At 38.0% G+C, this 17,807-nt stretch overlaps 1 protein-coding gene and 1 pseudogene across 1 annotated transcript in view; both read right to left on the reverse strand.

The window, feature by feature from the left end:
* Ttc6 (tetratricopeptide repeat domain 6) overlaps positions 1 to 17,807 on the reverse strand; it is a 155,862-nt gene that overhangs the window by 35,683 nt on the left and 102,372 nt on the right. Inside the window, exons 11-16 of the mRNA XM_027419632.2 lie at positions 13,399 to 13,855; positions 12,971 to 13,100; positions 12,011 to 12,183; positions 10,094 to 10,230; positions 2,792 to 2,961; positions 404 to 524 (exon numbers count right to left, since the gene is read on the reverse strand). Coding sequence (XP_027275433.1) covers positions 404 to 524; positions 2,792 to 2,961; positions 10,094 to 10,230; positions 12,011 to 12,183; positions 12,971 to 13,100; positions 13,399 to 13,855 — 1,188 coding nt within the window. The remainder of the gene's footprint in view (positions 1 to 403; positions 525 to 2,791; positions 2,962 to 10,093; positions 10,231 to 12,010; positions 12,184 to 12,970; positions 13,101 to 13,398; positions 13,856 to 17,807) is intronic.
* Positions 5,379 to 6,257, reverse strand: LOC100755027 (annotated as a pseudogene).

Here is a 17,807-nt window from a genome sequence, read left to right on the forward strand (position 1 = left end):
AGAGTTCCAAACACAAGGTTTTACTTCCATTGAGTTTGATACTGTGCATAACAATGAAAGAAACAGCAAATATTTTGTCATTATTTTAAAACTTGATGACAGTTGTACAGTGACTTAACTTCAAAAAAGCTGCAGCCTAAGTATCCTCAAGCCCATTCTAGCAACTTTTTAATATAATATCCATGGATTTAAGTCTTCTCAAATCTTTTCAACCTCTAAATTTTGCAAAGCAACTGAAATGAGAAAGTTTATTTGACCAACATATTTTAGTATTATTCTAATTCTAGTGTGATTTTATTAATACAGTCTCATTTTCTACAACATTATCAATAGTGAGGGGGGAAGCTTCTTTTTATTTTTTCCCAATTTTATATAATAGTATAGTAAGTATGAAAAGTCTTACCTTTCGAGAGAAATAACAGTTTCAAAGTCACAAATTGCCAGCATCCAAAGTTTTAGTTGTGTATAGAGTATGCCCCGATGTAGAAAGCAATTAAGATTATCATAGCCATCATTTATGAGAACTGAAGATACAAAGTATATACTTGGATTTGTAAGCAATCATATGAGTTATGTTTCAGACCACATCCTTCCTATTGTTTTCTCCTATTTAACATTCCAAAAACAATGTATCTTGACGAATGTGCCCATTTTGTGGGTGAAAATAATACACATTTTAAAAAATTGCTGGTGGCACACACCTTTAGTCCCAGCACTAGGGAGGCAGAAGCAGGCAGATCTCTATGAGTTCAATGCCAGCCTGGTCTACAAAGTTAGTAGTTCCAGGACAACCAGAGATACTCAGAGAAACCCTGTCTCAAAGAACCAAAAAAATTAAAAAAAAAATGCTAACTAGTAATACTGTGGCTAATATGGCTTACAAATTCATTAGAGCTGGGGGTAGACTCAAAACACTCCACTCACTTTAAAAGTGAAGAGATTAAGGTCCAAAGGGGCACAGTACACTGACAGGGACTAAGATATAATAAGTCAGTGGCAATGGCTGGTCTAGAATGTAACAGCTGAAGGAAGAGTGACTTTGCTCACAGTAGCTTGTTATTCTCACAAAGACATTAGAGACCAAAGAACAGGCGTGGGTGTGCTAGCTCAGAATAAGGCATGTGGCAGATGCCAGGTCTATCCATCTACAGTGATAGGCAGCTTCAAAGAGGCTACTTAAGGCAAGAACATGATGGTAAACAAGTTGACTATGATATCCCAATTGAAGTGAGCAACTGAGCCTATGACAAAAACAATCTCCACTGTAGATGAGTGGCCCTCAGCAGTACCCAGCTGAGAGGTCACCTGACAAGTCCCTTTACTTTCAAAAACATGATAGTGAGACATAGGGCCTTTTGTAAGAATCAAATGCATATCTTTTAAGGTTCTCAAGTCCATTCTGGATTGAAAGGTAACATTACACACACACACACACACACACACACACACACACACACACACACTTCTCCATTCTAGACTTGAGAAGCTGCCACCATTGTTAGCAATGGCCATGCTAATGAAACAAATAATCACTAACCTACTCAGTTCACAGTATGATCGGCCAGCTAGGAAAGGCTCTGCTGTAATACTGGGAAAAAAAAAAACTATTCTTATAGAAAAAAAAAGTATTTGAGAGATTTAACTACTCTAGACTTTGTTTGTATCAGTAAAATTTGGATGGTGATAATAAATTCTTCACACCATTATTTTAGTATTCATCGAAGTATCCCATATATAGTATCCACAACACAGCTCAGATGGTATTGAAGTGGCCCATAAATGTCAAACATCATCAGCATAGAGTCTTATTTTAATGGTGGATTATTTAAATCCTTGGGGTAATGTATAGGAAAGGGTTAGGCTTAAATCAAGCCGGTATGTTCTGAATAAGTCAATAGTGGACTTTGAATTGTTATGACAGTTTCCTGCATGGGAGGCTGATGGGGGCAAACAAGGGTAGTTATTTTCGAGAAGAACAGAGGAAAGGATTCTCTGGGTGGACAAGGTCAGTGGAGCCAGATTAGCCTGCAGGAATCTGCAAATCTGAAGCGTTGGGTGACAGAGCCCCATTCATACAGAGGACACATTTGCTGTGGTGCTGCACTAAAAAACCAGGAGTGAACTGGGAAAAGCAAATCAGAGAAAGCAAAGGCCAGAGCTTGAGGAAAGGAAAAGCAAAGATGGAGTTGGCAATGAGCAGAAATTACAAGAGAAGATAAAAAGAGAAGTGAACAGCAATCTTCAGCCCTCTTTCCCCAAAGCCCTTGGAAATATACATGAAACATGAGGTTCCTCTCGGCATATATGAGCGATTTAGGGAGAATGGATGACATCTTAGGAAAGTGCTTACCTTGAAGCACAAGAGCATAAGTTCTATCCTCAGAGACCATGGTGGGAGGGGGGTAAACTTGGCATGGCAATCTCAGTGTTGGGGACACCAAGGAGAGTGGAGTGGACCCCTAGATTTGCTGGCCACAGAACCTAGCCCATTTAGTGAGGCCAGTAAAGGACCATGTCACAAAACATAATAAAATTAAATTTAAAAGAGTGGGAGAAAAGAAAATAATAAAAATTTTAGAAGTAGTCAACTCCTGAAGTTGTCCTCTGGCCTCTGTGCCTATGTGCACACATGAACAACACAAATACAAAGAACAAATATTTTTAAGTATGTAAGTATCCACAGTACTAGACATTCAACTACACATTTCATGAGTGAGCAGGCATTAGTATTCCCCTCCAGGACACTAGGCTGATCCTCATAGCAGACACTCTCACACGCACAGCTGGGTACCTGACACACTGTAGTCTTGCAGTGCTCTGAGGGGACTACACTTCCTGAATAAGCAGGCTCGGTAGTACAGTGCCAACCAATTGTTAGGATCTAAGTGGATGGCAACGGAAAGGTCTTGTATTGCTTGTCTATATAAGTTCTTTTTAAAATATGCTCTCCCTCGGCTTGTCCTAGAAAAAAGAAAAATATTTTAATATGTACAGCAAAATAGATATTTTCTCTTTTTCTTAAACCTATCACCTAATTTCTGATTCTTTCTTTTTGCTTTTCAAGGGAGTTTAGTCATGATGCTGCTGTCAAAACAACATAAATTTTATAGGGGACACTTTGTTAATAAGCATATGCTAATTAATTGTGTTTCTATTGTAGCTGAGTGGTTATTAACTTTATCTCATTTCTTTTAGGGAAGGTTTAAATCCTGTCAAAAACTCGTTCTTTATTATTGATCTATTCTTAGTTTCCTTTTTCATGAAAGAAACAATGTTGGCACAAAAGAATGGAGGTGGAGAAAAACATGAAGGTTAAGTCAAGGTATTAAAACACAGGCCTGTCTCATCACAAAGACACATCTGTTATTTTAAAGGGTTTGTCTTTATCCCATTAGCAAATTTGGGTCCCCGAGAAAAGCTTTCGAGACTAGTGATCATTATTTTTGTGACAGTCAAAGCTCATGACTCCTGAGCTAGGAATGAGGTAGTATAATGCCCCAAGTATGAGCTCAGAAGTGATTTAAATACTGATTCCGTAGGAATGAAAATCACAGCAGTGGTCATGTGCTTGGAGAATCAACCTGGACTGGTGCATGCTATGAGAGCACCTCAAAATGTTGATGCTGTAAAAACTTTGAGAATCAGCTGGGTAGTGCATGCCTTTAAATCCTAGCACTTGGGAGGCAGGGGCTGCAGAATCTCTGGTCTACAAGGCCAGAGCTCCATAGAGAGACTGTCTCAAAGAATAAATACAAAATTTTTACTTGTTAAGACATGAATGAGACATTTCTTAAAGATGAGGTAACCTTTCTTCAGGTGTCTCAAGATGCCTGCTGCTTTCAAAAGACCTCTACTGGACAGAAGTTGAGTAACTTTAGAGGTGAGTTCCATCTGACTTTTAAAGAACAAAAATATATCAAATATAAACTGTTTGGTTTCAGATATTCTGTTACCCCAGTTCTAAAAGGGTACATCATATCAAAGGACATGCTTCTAAGAGAAGACAGGAGACTTACTTCATCTTGATAAAGTAGAAAATTCCTGAAATCAAATTCAGATTATAAAATAGAAAGAAATAGAGGAAAACAATCATGTCAGCAACTAGTTCTGGAAAAGGTAGGTATCTAAGTCAAGAATGAATTTATATCTATATCTTTTATGTTGTATGAACATCAATTCCAAATGGATTGAAGATGTTCACATAAGGCCTGAAAATATAAAATTGCTGGAGAAAATTTGCAGGCATTACAAGATGCAGACATAAATAAAGACTTTTAAAATATATTTCTATACACTTAGGAAATAAGGGCGGCAACCAACAAATAGGATCTAATGAAATTTCAAAATTCTGTATGGCAAAGGAAATAGTTAATTGATTAAGAAACAATCTGCCAAATAGGAGGAAATCTTTTCTGGTTATGCATCTAACACAGTATTAGTGTACATAATATATAAAGAACTTAAAAGAAAACAACGTAATCAAAATTGGACTAAAGAACTAAATTATTAAGAAAAGAAATTGTCAATAAATATTTTTATTTATTTTATTTCATTATTCTATTATTTTTCCATAATTCCTTATTATTTATTCTCCTCTTACAAAAGACACTGGACAAATAAATATAAAATGGTACATGTCATATTTAGAAATGGCCGACACATTCCCTTAGCACTCCTCACCGGAACACACTAATAAAATCCTCAGAAGCACACTCATAATTCCCTCCACCCACTTCTTCCTTTTTGTTTTTTTTTTAAAGATAAATTCTTTTAATTCTCCACAATTTTTAACAATGAATTATCAAAATAAATAATCTAACACTACTCAGAGACAAAGACATTTAAATAGAAAGTTTTAAAAACACATGTGTGTACAAATACACACAATGACGTTGCCCAGAAACTGGAACTAATGAATAATACAACATTAATTTCCTAGGTGACAGGTCACAACTCTTCAGAAATGCGAATAAACACCAGAAAGCCAGCCCCAAGCCCAGCCAGTACAGTACATTAACATACAGTCAGAATCCTATGAAAGTCACAAGGCATCGGGACTCAGTGATGGAATTTACAATTTAGCCTCTTCACAGTAGAAGACGATGCTTCATGATGGATGTAGATCATGTCCCCCTCCTGAGACACATACACATCACTGCTGCTGAGGTCACAATTTGGGATCATTTAGGAATCCAAATTTTGCTCCAGAGCATACACCTTCAGTAGGAATTTGAAGACAGACAATATAAATGGGAGTTGAGTGGAACCTGCCTGTCACACTTTTATTTTCCTTTAAGGCCATAGAAAATCCTAGCATAAGCAAGGAAATTAATTCTCATAATAAAAATATCCCTACAAACAGCCAAGATGTCCAAGCAGGCTCTACACGGAGAGTAGGCTGTACCACATTCTATTCCAAGGGTGTGCTTTCTGAGTCCGCAGGGCTAGAATCAACTCTTTCTGGAAATACTAGCTTCTCACAAACTGCCTCCTTGATTGATAAATATTGAGAGATTTCGTTAGGTTCCATGAAGAGGAAAAGTGGAACGTGCATTAAATTAGCAACTTTGCTCTCTCATGATGTATATTCTCGAAACATGTAGGTCTTGTCAGCCTCATGGTAAAGCCTTGTGTCACTCATTCTGATAAGCACACAACCAATACTCAAGAAAAACCGCAATAGCAGAAAAAAGCTGGAAGGCGTTACTCTAATTTTCACACTCAGGCTGGAAACTCCATGATCATGTAATTCATCTCCAAACAGGAGAACTTCAAAAAATTTAATCTGTTCTCTGGCTTTCAATTTCTCTGTATCTATATGATCTGTTGTAGGTACAACCTTTAACTTGAGAGATTCTCCAAGTAATGTTCCTTTATAATCTGTTGTATAGGTCCAATCACATGGTTTAAGAACTTCTTTGGAGTGTTCACCCTCCATCCTTCTTTCCTGCCACTCTTCAGCACAAGCTACCTTAAGCATCCCTTGGTAGTTGTTTACACATCTTAGCGCTTCAGTAGCATAGAACTCAATTCCAAAGTCAGAGCCATGCTGGATCCTTAGAACGTTGTCTCCAAACATCATTTCAGGGAGGGATGGTATATGCAATTCATCAGCTAACTCCTCCACATCCCAGACTTCATGATGTGGGTCTTGGCCGCCATCAGCTTCCAAGGCCCGAAGGAGAAGTCCTGGTGGCTGCTCTGGAAGTCGTGAGTCATCATGGCAGAGATGGACCACAGGACCACTCGGAGCAAAGTGCCGGGGCGGCAGCAGTCACAGAGCGGTCTACTTCTCTTATTTTTGAGATTACAATATAATTATAACTTCCCCCTACCAACTCCCTCACACTCCCTTCCTTGCTCTCTTTAAAAATCACAGCTTTCTTTCATTGTTTTGTGTGAATACAATACACACCTGTGTGTGTGTGTGTGTGTGTGTGTGTGTGTGTGTGTGTGTGTGTGTGTGTGTGTGTATTCCTATAATATTAAGAGAGTGTATCTCAGTTCTGCTCAGAATGACTATTATCAGGAATACAAACTACAACAATTTCTGGTATGGATACTGTGTAAGAAGAACCCTAGTCATTGCTGGTGGGAATGTAAACCGATGATTGCAAATTGCTCAGTTGCAGGTATTCTGTTACCCCAGTAAGTATGACCCTTATAGACCACTGACAAGTGAAGAGACTGAATTAGTAATTTTGAAAACATAGCTGAGACTAGAGGCTCCACAGATAAATGCAACCAAATATTAAAGCATCAACCTATCCTTTCTTCACTCGCTCAACAAAGACTTACTCAGTCATTTACCAATGTTTTCCCACTATCAAAGCCACAAAAGACAACACAAGAAATCCACAGAGGAGTTTCTTAAGCATAATAATTTATATGGAAATCATCAACAAAAGCATATTAAAAGAATGTTACATGATCACCAAGTGGGGTTTCCTAATAATACAAGGGTCATTAATCTTTATGTTAATAAATCAGTGTACTACATCAGCTCAAGGATAGATAGATAGATAGATAGATAGATAGATAGATAGATAGATAGATAGATGATAGACAAATAAATAGACAAAATAGTAAATGATGAAAGTACTATCCTGAAAATAGATCATCAGGTCCCATCTGAAAAAAATCTGTCCCTATATCATAATACACATCAACACAAGTCTAAATTTTTTAAAGTAACCTTTAAAATAGTTATGAGAGGAAGGAGAGATGACTGAGTAGTTAAAGAGTATTGGCTGCTCTTCCAGAGGACCCAAGTTTGATTCCCAGTACCCACATGGTGACTCACAATCATCTGGAACCCCAGTTCCAGGAGATATGATGTCCTCTTCTGGCCTCTAAGGACACCAGGCATGCATGCGGTGCACAGACATCCATGCTCATAAACATCAAAAACACACAAGACAATAAACTAAATTTACAAATAATTACATTAATCTGTGGGTAAATTATTAATCTGATCTCAAAAGAGAAATTCATTTTCTAAAATTAAAGAAGCTGATGAAAGACTGATAAATTTGACTACAAAGAAATTAATTTTTAGATGAAAAGAATTAGATTTTAGATTAAATTAGATTTAAAACTCATTCTCTTCATCTTGTGAGATGGTTCACCATGTAATGGCATTTTCCATGAATCCTGACAACCTGAAATCCATCCCCAGGACCCACATGGTTGAAGGACAGACATACTGAACAACTTGTTATCTGACCTCTGCACATGTCTGTCTCTGTCTGTCTGTCTGTCTGTCTGTCTGTCTGTCTGTCTCTCTCTCTCTCTCTCTCTCTCTCTCTCTCTCTCTCACACACACACACACACACTCTCTCTAAATGTAATTATAAAAATTTTAATCCATTCCCCACCCACTCACTAAAACTTTTTACATCTTATTAACAGCCATTTCTCACAGGTGTGCGGTGACCTGTCAATGTGATTTTAGCTGAAAATTTTCTAATCAGCAGGGAGGTTGAAGTTGTTCAATTTTTGCTCATTACCATTTGAGGGATATGTACTTGGGTCCTGTGCCTATTTTTCAAGTCAAATTATTTTCTTGATACTCAATCATTTGTGTGATACTTGTGTGTTTTGGATATTAGCCCTTTATGAGATGCATGGATTGCAAATATTTCCACCCATTCTGTGATACATACATACATACAGTGATGAATGCACAATTGAGCCTTCACAAAGAAAGAAATTCTGTCAAATGTAACATCAGGAATCAACCTGGAGGCATTATGCTAAGTGAAATAAATCAAGCAGGAAAAGACAACTATCACATGACTTGACTTTGTAGAACCTAAATGTGGCAAACTGGTAGAAGCAGAAAGTAGAGTCCTGACTACCACAGGCTGGAGTGCAGAGTGAATGCACAAAGAAAAATGCTGGCCAAAGGGTACAAGGGATCAGTGAGGAGAAGTAAGATCCATGTATCTGTTGTACAGCATTGTGATTATAGTTAACAGTTAAGGGTTGTATAGTTCAAAAATCACAGAAAGAATTGACAATCTCCATAAAGAAAGATGGATGTAATGTGATAGGCATGTTAGTTTGATTTAATTATTACAAATGAATGCACACCTCATTTCACTTTATGCCCATGTTTATAAGTATTATTGAAAATTAAAATGAAATTACATTTGAAAATTAATAATCAAAGTTTAATAAGGCATAACTATATTTCGGATAAAGTATACATACAAATTGAGAATATCTAAAATAATGTAGAGACAAGAGTAATATGAGAAAACCACTAAAAAGGTCAATAAAAATTTGGGGTTCATTGCTTCCCTATTCATAATATCCAGAAATTAGAAACAACCTAGATGTCCCTCAACATATGAATAGATAAAGAAAATATGGTACATTTCTACAATTGAATATTACTCTACTGTTAAACAAATGGCATCATGAAATTTGCAGATACATGGATAGAACTAGAAGAAGGTCATCCTGGGTGAGGAAACTCAGACCCAGAAAAACAAATATGATATGTATCCACTTTATACGTGGATATTAGCTGTTAAGTCAATGACAAGCAAGCTACGAACCGTAGAACCACAGGGGTAAGGTATAGAGTAAGAGACTGGGGGAAGACAGATAGCTCTCCCTAGGAAAGGAAAGGAGAATGCATAGTTATAGATGGAGGGGATCAAGTGGGGAGGGGAATGGAATAGGGGCTGAGGGAGAAGATGTTGGAAGAGGAAGCTAAAAATTAAGGGCCACTTAAGAGGTGGTATGGAAACCTAATACGGTAGAAGTTTATAGTGTGTGTGTGTGTGTGTGTGTGTGTGTGTGTGTGTGTGTGTGTGTGTGTGTATGTGGTGTATTTCTTGTGCCTTTTCTTGGACTTGTTTCATTCTGTTTGTTTGTTTTGTCTTATTCCTATGTGTTAGCATTCGTTTTATCTTATTTTATTTTTATCCATTAGAAGCCTGTTTGTTTTCTAATGAGAGACAGAAAGGGAGTGCATCTGGGTAGGAGGGGAACTGGGAATGAACAGGGAAGACAACAGGGAGGGGAAATTTTAATCAGAATATATTAGATAAGAAAAATCCATTTTCATTAAAAGGAAAGAAATAACAAAATAAAATAAACCAAAAAGAAATAAGGGAGCTTAATATACCAGTTACAATAAGATATTACAGAAAAATATTTGAACAGATTTCTGTACTTGTGAATACAAAAGCAATGAATGCAAAGGAAATGTAAAGAAGAAAATTATGGATGGTAAGCAATACTTTATACAGTTACAAAGTAGTTGACACTTGGAAATACAAAGAAATAACTTGACACTGAAAATTAGCTCATTGTTTTAAAATGTCTGTCAAACAGACTTTGAAGATCTCCCATGGAAGGCCTCACCCTCCCTGGGGAGCAGAAAGGGGTTGAGATAGGGGACGGTGGGGGGGGGGCAGGGGAGGAGGGGAGGGAGAGGGAACTGAGATTGACATGTAAAAGAAGCTTATTTCTAATTTAAATAAATAAAAGTTAAAATAAAAAGTCAGATTATGTCAAGCAATTTTCCTGCAAATATATTTAAATAATAAGTCATTTTGAAATTTACATCTAAACATACCTTGCTTGACAATTTTGTGGCACAAGTTTTAACAGAGATGTAAAATCATGTATGGCTCCAATCCAGTTTTCATTATCAAAGTAGTACGTCCCACGTTTCATTAATGCATCTGTTCTCGTGCGATCATAGTAAATACACTAGAGTGGTAGTGGTGTGAGGATGCAAACATATTACACAACGAAGAAAAAAAAACTAATATGAGTGTATGTTCAACTTCAAATTACTAAGAGAAACCCACTTTAAAATGCTAAAACTTTCAGATTTGTGTTTAAAGATTAAGAAATGTACCATCATCATCAAATTCTTGAGAGGAATATCATCCATGGGGAAAGACAAGCAGTAAATATAAGAAGCTAAAGCTTTGATCAATATAACTTTCACTTATAGAAATTCCTGTGTCTCCTAGTTACATCAGAAGCCAACCCCATTAAGTCTCACCCACATGACTGCCTAAACATGAACTGAACAAGGACAACAATAACAGACCTGACAAGGTGGACAGGTGAAAGATCATGAGGCCTCATCTCTATACATAGAACTACAGGCAACTAAGGAACACTGAGGTTGGGATAAATACTCTTCCCTAGGGAAGAGCCACCAGTTGGTTAGCCGATACCAAATGGCAGCCCTCGCAAAATAAGCAAGAGTAACATTATATAGACTAAACAAGTTTTAATTTGGAATATACATATGCATGTGACCGTAATTAATGACAAAAGAGGCCACGAATTTTAGAAAGTGCAAGTAGGGATATGTCAAGCTAAACCATGAAGAAACACTGAGAGCATGCACAAATGAATAATTTAAGTAATTTCTTTTAATTTGTCCATTGGGCTTAGGACTAAGAGTTGTAATTAAAAGTCAGTAGATCAGAGTCTTGCTGTAGCCTCAGGGTGTGATTCAACCAAAAGCTTGCTTCCTTGCTGGTATCCCAATAACTACCAACAAATACAGATACTTTCCTCCAACCTTCTTTCCTTAAGTAACTTTTCTTTGGAATCTGTATAACTCGGAAACATTTCTATATCATTCACCATTTATCTACTACATTACACAGTGTCTCAGTCAACAAATATTTGTGAATGAATGAAAGAGTGAATCAATCTGTGATCACAGCCTCTTCTAGAACTGGTAGGTTTTGTGAAGAGAGCATGAGCTATTCAAGAGTTTAATAAAAGGAGAAAGCAATTTCTTCTATTACCTAAAAGAAAGGGCAATTTTCTTTTTCTTTTATTTTTTTGGGGGGGTGTGTTTCCAGACAGGGTTTCTCTGTGGCTTTGGAGGCTGTCCTGGAACTAGCTCTTGTAGACCAGGCTGGTCTTAAACTCATAGAGATCTGCCTGCCTCTGCCTCCTGAGTGCTGGGACTAAAGGCATGCACCACCACTGCCCAGCAGAGATAGGGTAATTTTCAAAGGCCTCTAAAACAAGATTTCTTAGTCTAAGAATAGAGAACTGGAAAATCTGAGACTTCTTTAGGGTTGCCTCAATATTTCATTCACATCTATTTTTTGATTTTCATTCATTCACCAATGCATTTAAATCATGAAATTGGTGACAACAGCATATAGCAATGGAAGAGCTAGTTCCTAACTTATAATTATATATAACTTATAATCAACATGTGATGACCGTTAAACCTTTTGCAAGGGAGCTGGAGAGACAGCTTAGTGGTTGTGAGTAGTTTATTGCTCTTGTAGAAGACCTGAGGTTTGGTTCCCAGCACCCATGTTGTAACCATCTGTAACTCCAGTTCCAGGCACATGATGGTATTTTGACCTCTGCAGGTACCAAACATGCACTTGGTTCCCATGCATGCCTGCAGGCCAAAGACTCTTAAAATAAGTCTGAAAAGAATGTTTGCAATACAAAAATCTATAAATGGGAGCACAGGAACACAGGCTGTCATAAAGCTTACTTTGGAAAAGTCATCAATGGCTAGCAGTTTGTTTGTCAACTCATACATCTCTCCCCTCTTGAAATAGAGGTCAGCATCTTTGGGCCTGCACTTAATTGCTTGACTGTAATTCAGAATTGCCAGCGTGAGGTCATTCTTCTCTCTGAAAATCTCTGCCTTTGACATGTATGCCTCTAAAGATGAAAGGTAAAACTCCACTTTACAATCTTTTCATTAATGGTGAGAATTTAAAGCAGCAATCCCAGCCCAAAACTGCAGTCCCAGAATGCCTTTCACTAGTATACTCTACCTTATTTTTCTTAAGTTCAACACCTAATTTATTTGCAATATCCAAATACTCATTTGCAGTTTCAAATAGTCTTCCTCTGAAGTGGCAATATTACCACTCACCTCTGCATCTGTTTAAAATGCTTCAATATTAACAATTGTAGTAAAAGGTTAGGTTTGAGTGACACAGATGTATATGGACTTTTATCACACAGACCAACACACAAATCAGAAAATGTTCAGCCATATTCTGCTATATCATGTGGATCTGTGAGTGCCAGAAATTCAAAGATAGCTATGACAATTCCAGATTTCTAGAAAGTTCTGTGTCTCCAAGATCAGAAAGTTAGAAAACAGCATGTATGACAAAAGTATGGATTGCATCCACCTGGAGACCTTCACAGTACCACAGCTCTCATTCAGAAACTTGTGGTTAAGAAGAGACTTACAAATCACCTCCCAGCTACAATTTCCAATTCATATTCTCCTTGTAAGATAATTGAAAGGAATTGTGCTGAAACAGATCTCCAGAGAATAAATTCAAAGATAATGAGTTACCTGGAAAAAATGTAAAGCTGAAGCATTCATACCATTCTTACAGAACTTCTACCTATTAGTTTATTTTTATTTATAATAATGACAAAAGCCGAGATAAAGAGATGGGTAATGCAACTGTCTCCATATGCAACCCACCTGCATTGTTTTTATTATATTTATGTATAAAATTCAAGTCATCCAAAGCATCAGTAGTTTTGTCTTGGAAAAGATAAAGGAAATGTCTGTGCCAATAGGCATTTAGAAACAATGGCTCTGCATGTATGGCCTGAAAAACACATGTAGAAAGAGAGTCAGATAAGTTGAAATTCCAAAGGGGAAAAAAAAACTATTAAATGAGTTTCTCAAACATCATTGATACCAGTGGCTTTTCATGGTCACAACACAAAACATCCTCATTTAAAAAAGTGTTTTAAATAAGTATCTGAAAATGCCAGTACTTGTATTTCACAATCCCATAAACCATACTACAGTCATTTGCTATTCAACATTTCAACACAAAACACTGTAGAAATAAAAGTAATGTAAATGGTGAATTAAGTTATTTTTATTTTTTAAAAACTTACTTTCTGTAGGTCATTCATAGCACTTTGCAGCTTTCCCAATTTTCTATAAATAGCTCCACGCCTACAATATGCAAACACAGGAATTCTTTTCTCATTTTTTATTTCTTGAGTCAACTTCTCCACTTCGGATTCATAATATTGAATGACCTCTGGTGGAAGATTACACTTTGGATGATCACTTAATTCCAGTTTGGGGAGTTCTGCCACTGGCTCTCGGACTTCTTTTTGAACAACTTTTTGTACAACTGGTGCAGGTGTTTTCTGGGGTTTGTCTTTAGCAAATATCTCCAGAACCCATTTCCGAGGATCAGTATTTTCTGGTATTCCTCCTTTATTTTTCGCAAATTGATCAAAATTTAAAACCATAGGTACACTGGGACACCTTATTTGTTGCTCGAATATTGGAACTTTAAGTAAACCTTTTTTCTGTCCAGGAAGTATTCCATGAGATGCTGATCTGATTTCAAAAAGAATGATTAATTTTTAATTACAGAAACACAATGATTCAACTCAACCACACACAAAATTTACTATTTTTCCTATTATCAAAAATTAGTAACTTATGTAATCCAAGTTGACTTTTTCAATCAGTAGAATTGTAACACAATATGAAGAATCTCTGTAAACAAAATGGAAATACATGTTTAATGCAGCAGTCTCCCTAGACTTCTGGGATAACAGTACTCCTTTCTGATCTAACTGGAAACCTCATCTTCTACCAGGACGACTGCAGTGGGGAATTTAGGGGGTAAGCTGGGAGGGATAAAGAAATGCCTCTTCCAAAGGCTACCAAGAATGAGAACCTCAAGTTTATTTCTTCAGTAGACTGTGAAACTTGATCATTCAGATGCTTTCCAATGATACAGCTATAGGTTCCTCCTCAAATTCTCCATTGGCAGTACAGCTTTCATTCAGTAGCACTGGATGTATTATGGCTGTATATTAATTAGCTAAGGGAGACAGGATAAAGACATTCTACTGGATGTTTGGGAAAAAAAGCCTTTTAGCCCCATCATCTTTTATTTACTGAATTTATATTGTAAGAAAGGGCCAAAATAGGAGAGTAAAATTAGGAAAAGCCTCCCATTCCTTTATTCCTTTCTTATAACCTCCATTCCACATTCTAGTGTAAGCCATTCTCATCTGTTCTGCCTGGGCAGGGATGGGGGGGCTCGGGGGCAGTGTGCTGGAGAGTACTGTGTCAAGTTAAAGTCATCTTAGAGTAGGGAACCTCAATTGAGAAAGTGCCTCCAAGAGATAGGGCTGGCTGTAGGCAAGATGTAGGGTACGTTCTTAATTAGTGATTAATTAGCCCAGTCAATTGTGATTGGTGCTACCCCAACCCTGCTGGTGGTCCTGGATTCTATTTAAAAAAAAAAGCAGGCTGACCAAGTTAGTAGGCAGCATCCCTTCATGGCGTGACTCTAGGTTCCTGCCCTTTTTGAGTTCCTGTCCTGACTTCCTTCAATGACGAACAGTGATGTGGATGAGCAAGTCAAATTTCCTTCCCAAATTACTTTCAATCATGGTTTTCATCACAGAAATAGAAACCCTAAGCCATACAGTAACTTAACTTTCTGCTTCTACTCTTGCCCTTTGTTTAATCCACCTTCCATGTGCCATTCAGGTGCTTAATTCACAAATGTGTATCACACTTCCAAAACTATTTCTAGTGTCTAGAATGTAAGGTTTTCACCACCACCTTCAAATGTGACATTAGAAACTTTTGCACAGACCTCTGAGATACCACTGTCTCTTTATCTCTGTTCTTCAGCCATATCCCCTTAGGAAGCCTCCAAGGAAGTGCACTTCTTAGCTCACTGACTACCTGGCTCCTCTGTTCGGATTTCTAATCTAGTACCACCCTACAAAGGCTTTCTGTGACAGGTGATTTATTGGTGCTTCCGTATTTCTCTCCTTCTTCACCTTGTTCTCTGGCCCAGGGAACTAATTTATACAGACTACATCCACAGGACCCCTTGTTCTCTGCTTTCTCTATAAGAAACCTCAATGAAGGGATATAGGAAAATGAAGTCAAGGTATTTATGCTCTAGGGTCCTCCGAGGTAGGTTGCCTCTAACTGGATATAACCCTTGACAGAAAATCAAGACTTCAGAGGAACCTTTCCTATACAACTGTTTTCTCCCAGGGTCTAATAATTGCTCCCTGTTTGTCTTCTCAAACTTGGTGTAGAAAATAAATTGAGTAGCCCCTGGATACTGCATTAATCATGGCTCCCTTGTACCCCACACCTTTGTCATATGCCCCCCAAATTATCCTAAGCTGAGAATGCACTCTAGCTAGTAAATGTTTTGCACTAGAGGGGATCTCAGGAAATAAACAGAAAGGGTTGCATAAAACCAGGACCCAGGTAACACATGGCATGGAGTGCTCAGATGAGGCAAGAGACTATAAGGTTGGGTATGAATCAATCGCTAGGATGAAAAGAGGAACTACAGTATCACTTGGCCACTTTTTTTTAGGGATTTGCGTTTTATTTGTAATTTTTTATAAAATATATTTTAATCCTGTTTTTCCTTCCCCAGCTCCTCCTAGACCCTCCTCACCTCCCTAACCACCCAACTGCATCTTCGTTCTCTTTGTTTCTCTGTCTCTCTCCCAACAAAGAGAAACAAAAACAAAACAAAAATCAAAACAAACAAAACTAATGTAAGACAAAAAAGTGCTAAAACCAAAGCAAAATGAAACAAAAAGACCACAGAAATATCATTGAGTTCTTTATATGTTGGCCAACTACTCCTGGGCATGGGCCCTGCCCTGTGGTATGGCTAATGAACCCAGTGACATTCCATTGAAGAAAACTAATTTTCCTTTTCCCAGCAGCTATCAGTTGCAAATAGCTTCCTGGTGAAGAGTGGGACTTTGTGTTGACCCTGCTTTCTCAGTGCTGGGACCCCATCTTCCCTGAGCCCATGCAGGTCTTGTGTGTGCTATCACACACAGTGTTCATAGGAAAGTGTTTCCTTGGAGTCGTCCATCACCTCTGGCTCTGATGTTTTTCCTGCCTCCTCTTTCCACATAGACATCCAGTCTAAGCACTCCACAGTCTCTCACTCCCTGCACATTGTCCATTTTGTGGGGGTTTCTGTGGTAGTTCCCATCTACTGCAGGAGGAAGCTTCTCTGATGAGGGCTGAGTGAAGCAGTTTAAAAGAACAGAATAATGGTAGTACCTCCTAAGGGTCCAAACCCTTTAGGCTTACCAAGGTAATGAAACTGCTATGGAATAAACTCAAAACTAAAATAATCAGACACAGAAAAAAATTATTTTTCCCCAAATCCTACTTCTCTTTCCTAACAGAAGAAACTGACTGAGAGAAGTCATCTCTCTCATCTGTGAGATGTGATCTCCCCCTGATCTCCCTCTGTCAGCTTCCAATGACCATACTGTCGAATTGCCTCATACCTACAATTGGATTACACAATCTGTGCACTCCCCAAAGTCTCTCAGCTGTGAGATCTGAATACCCTTGCAAAGCCATAGCTGCCAGTTCCTTAGCCACCCAAATCCATCTTCTACTATGTGGCCTTAGATTGGTGGCTGCTGACCCTAGTTAGTTCAGCCTTTGTTACACCACCCTGGCAATGCCTAGCAGATGCTATTAGAAGTCACCATGCATCAGAATCACCTAGGAGGCTTGCTGAGATGCAGATTTGAGGGTCTTCACAATCTCTAATTCTGAAAGCATAGGGTGGAGACCTAGGGTGTGTGCACCCTGACAAGTTTCTACAGACACACTGATTCAAGGACACAGTCTAAGAACCACTGCCATAGAAGAGTGAGCTCTATGCCTCTGTTGTCTGAGAATTGATCATAAAGTGTGGCATCCTTCCTTAATTGAGCTCTAACCCATGGAGAAAAAAAAAAACAGAAAATGCAAAGGTGGGGCCATACATAGAAACACTACAGATGCTGAGACAGAGATGAATGAATGGAGAACCAGGAAGGAACTGATCTGGTTCAATGTCACAGTGGGACTAATAGGATTGTGGAGTGGCAAATCCCAGCTATAACTGCCTTGCCATTGCAGACACCAAAGACACAATTACAACAATTTACCACAAAATGTAAGGTAATAAAAGAATTTTACTTTGCAAGGACCTGTGGCAATAACTAAAATGGCTACAGCTTCTCAGTGATAAGATAGATGGGCAGCCTGCTAAGGTATTGTTTGTCTTAAATAAGCAAGAAACTTCTGGGTCTGCTGGGCATAAAACTAAATAGCTATACGTTTGAGATTCATATCCTCTTGCCCAGATACCAGAACCAAAAGAGTCCACAGCCTAAAATCTCACATGCCATGAATCACAAGCCAGATCCCAAGAAGAGTACCCCAACATGTGACACATGCATCCACAAATTTCCCCCAAAAGATTTGAAACACAAAT

The sequence above is a fragment of the Cricetulus griseus genome, chromosome 5 (assembly GCF_003668045.3).
Source record: "Cricetulus griseus strain 17A/GY chromosome 5, alternate assembly CriGri-PICRH-1.0, whole genome shotgun sequence".
NCBI classification, from domain to species: domain Eukaryota; kingdom Metazoa; phylum Chordata; class Mammalia; order Rodentia; family Cricetidae; genus Cricetulus; species Cricetulus griseus.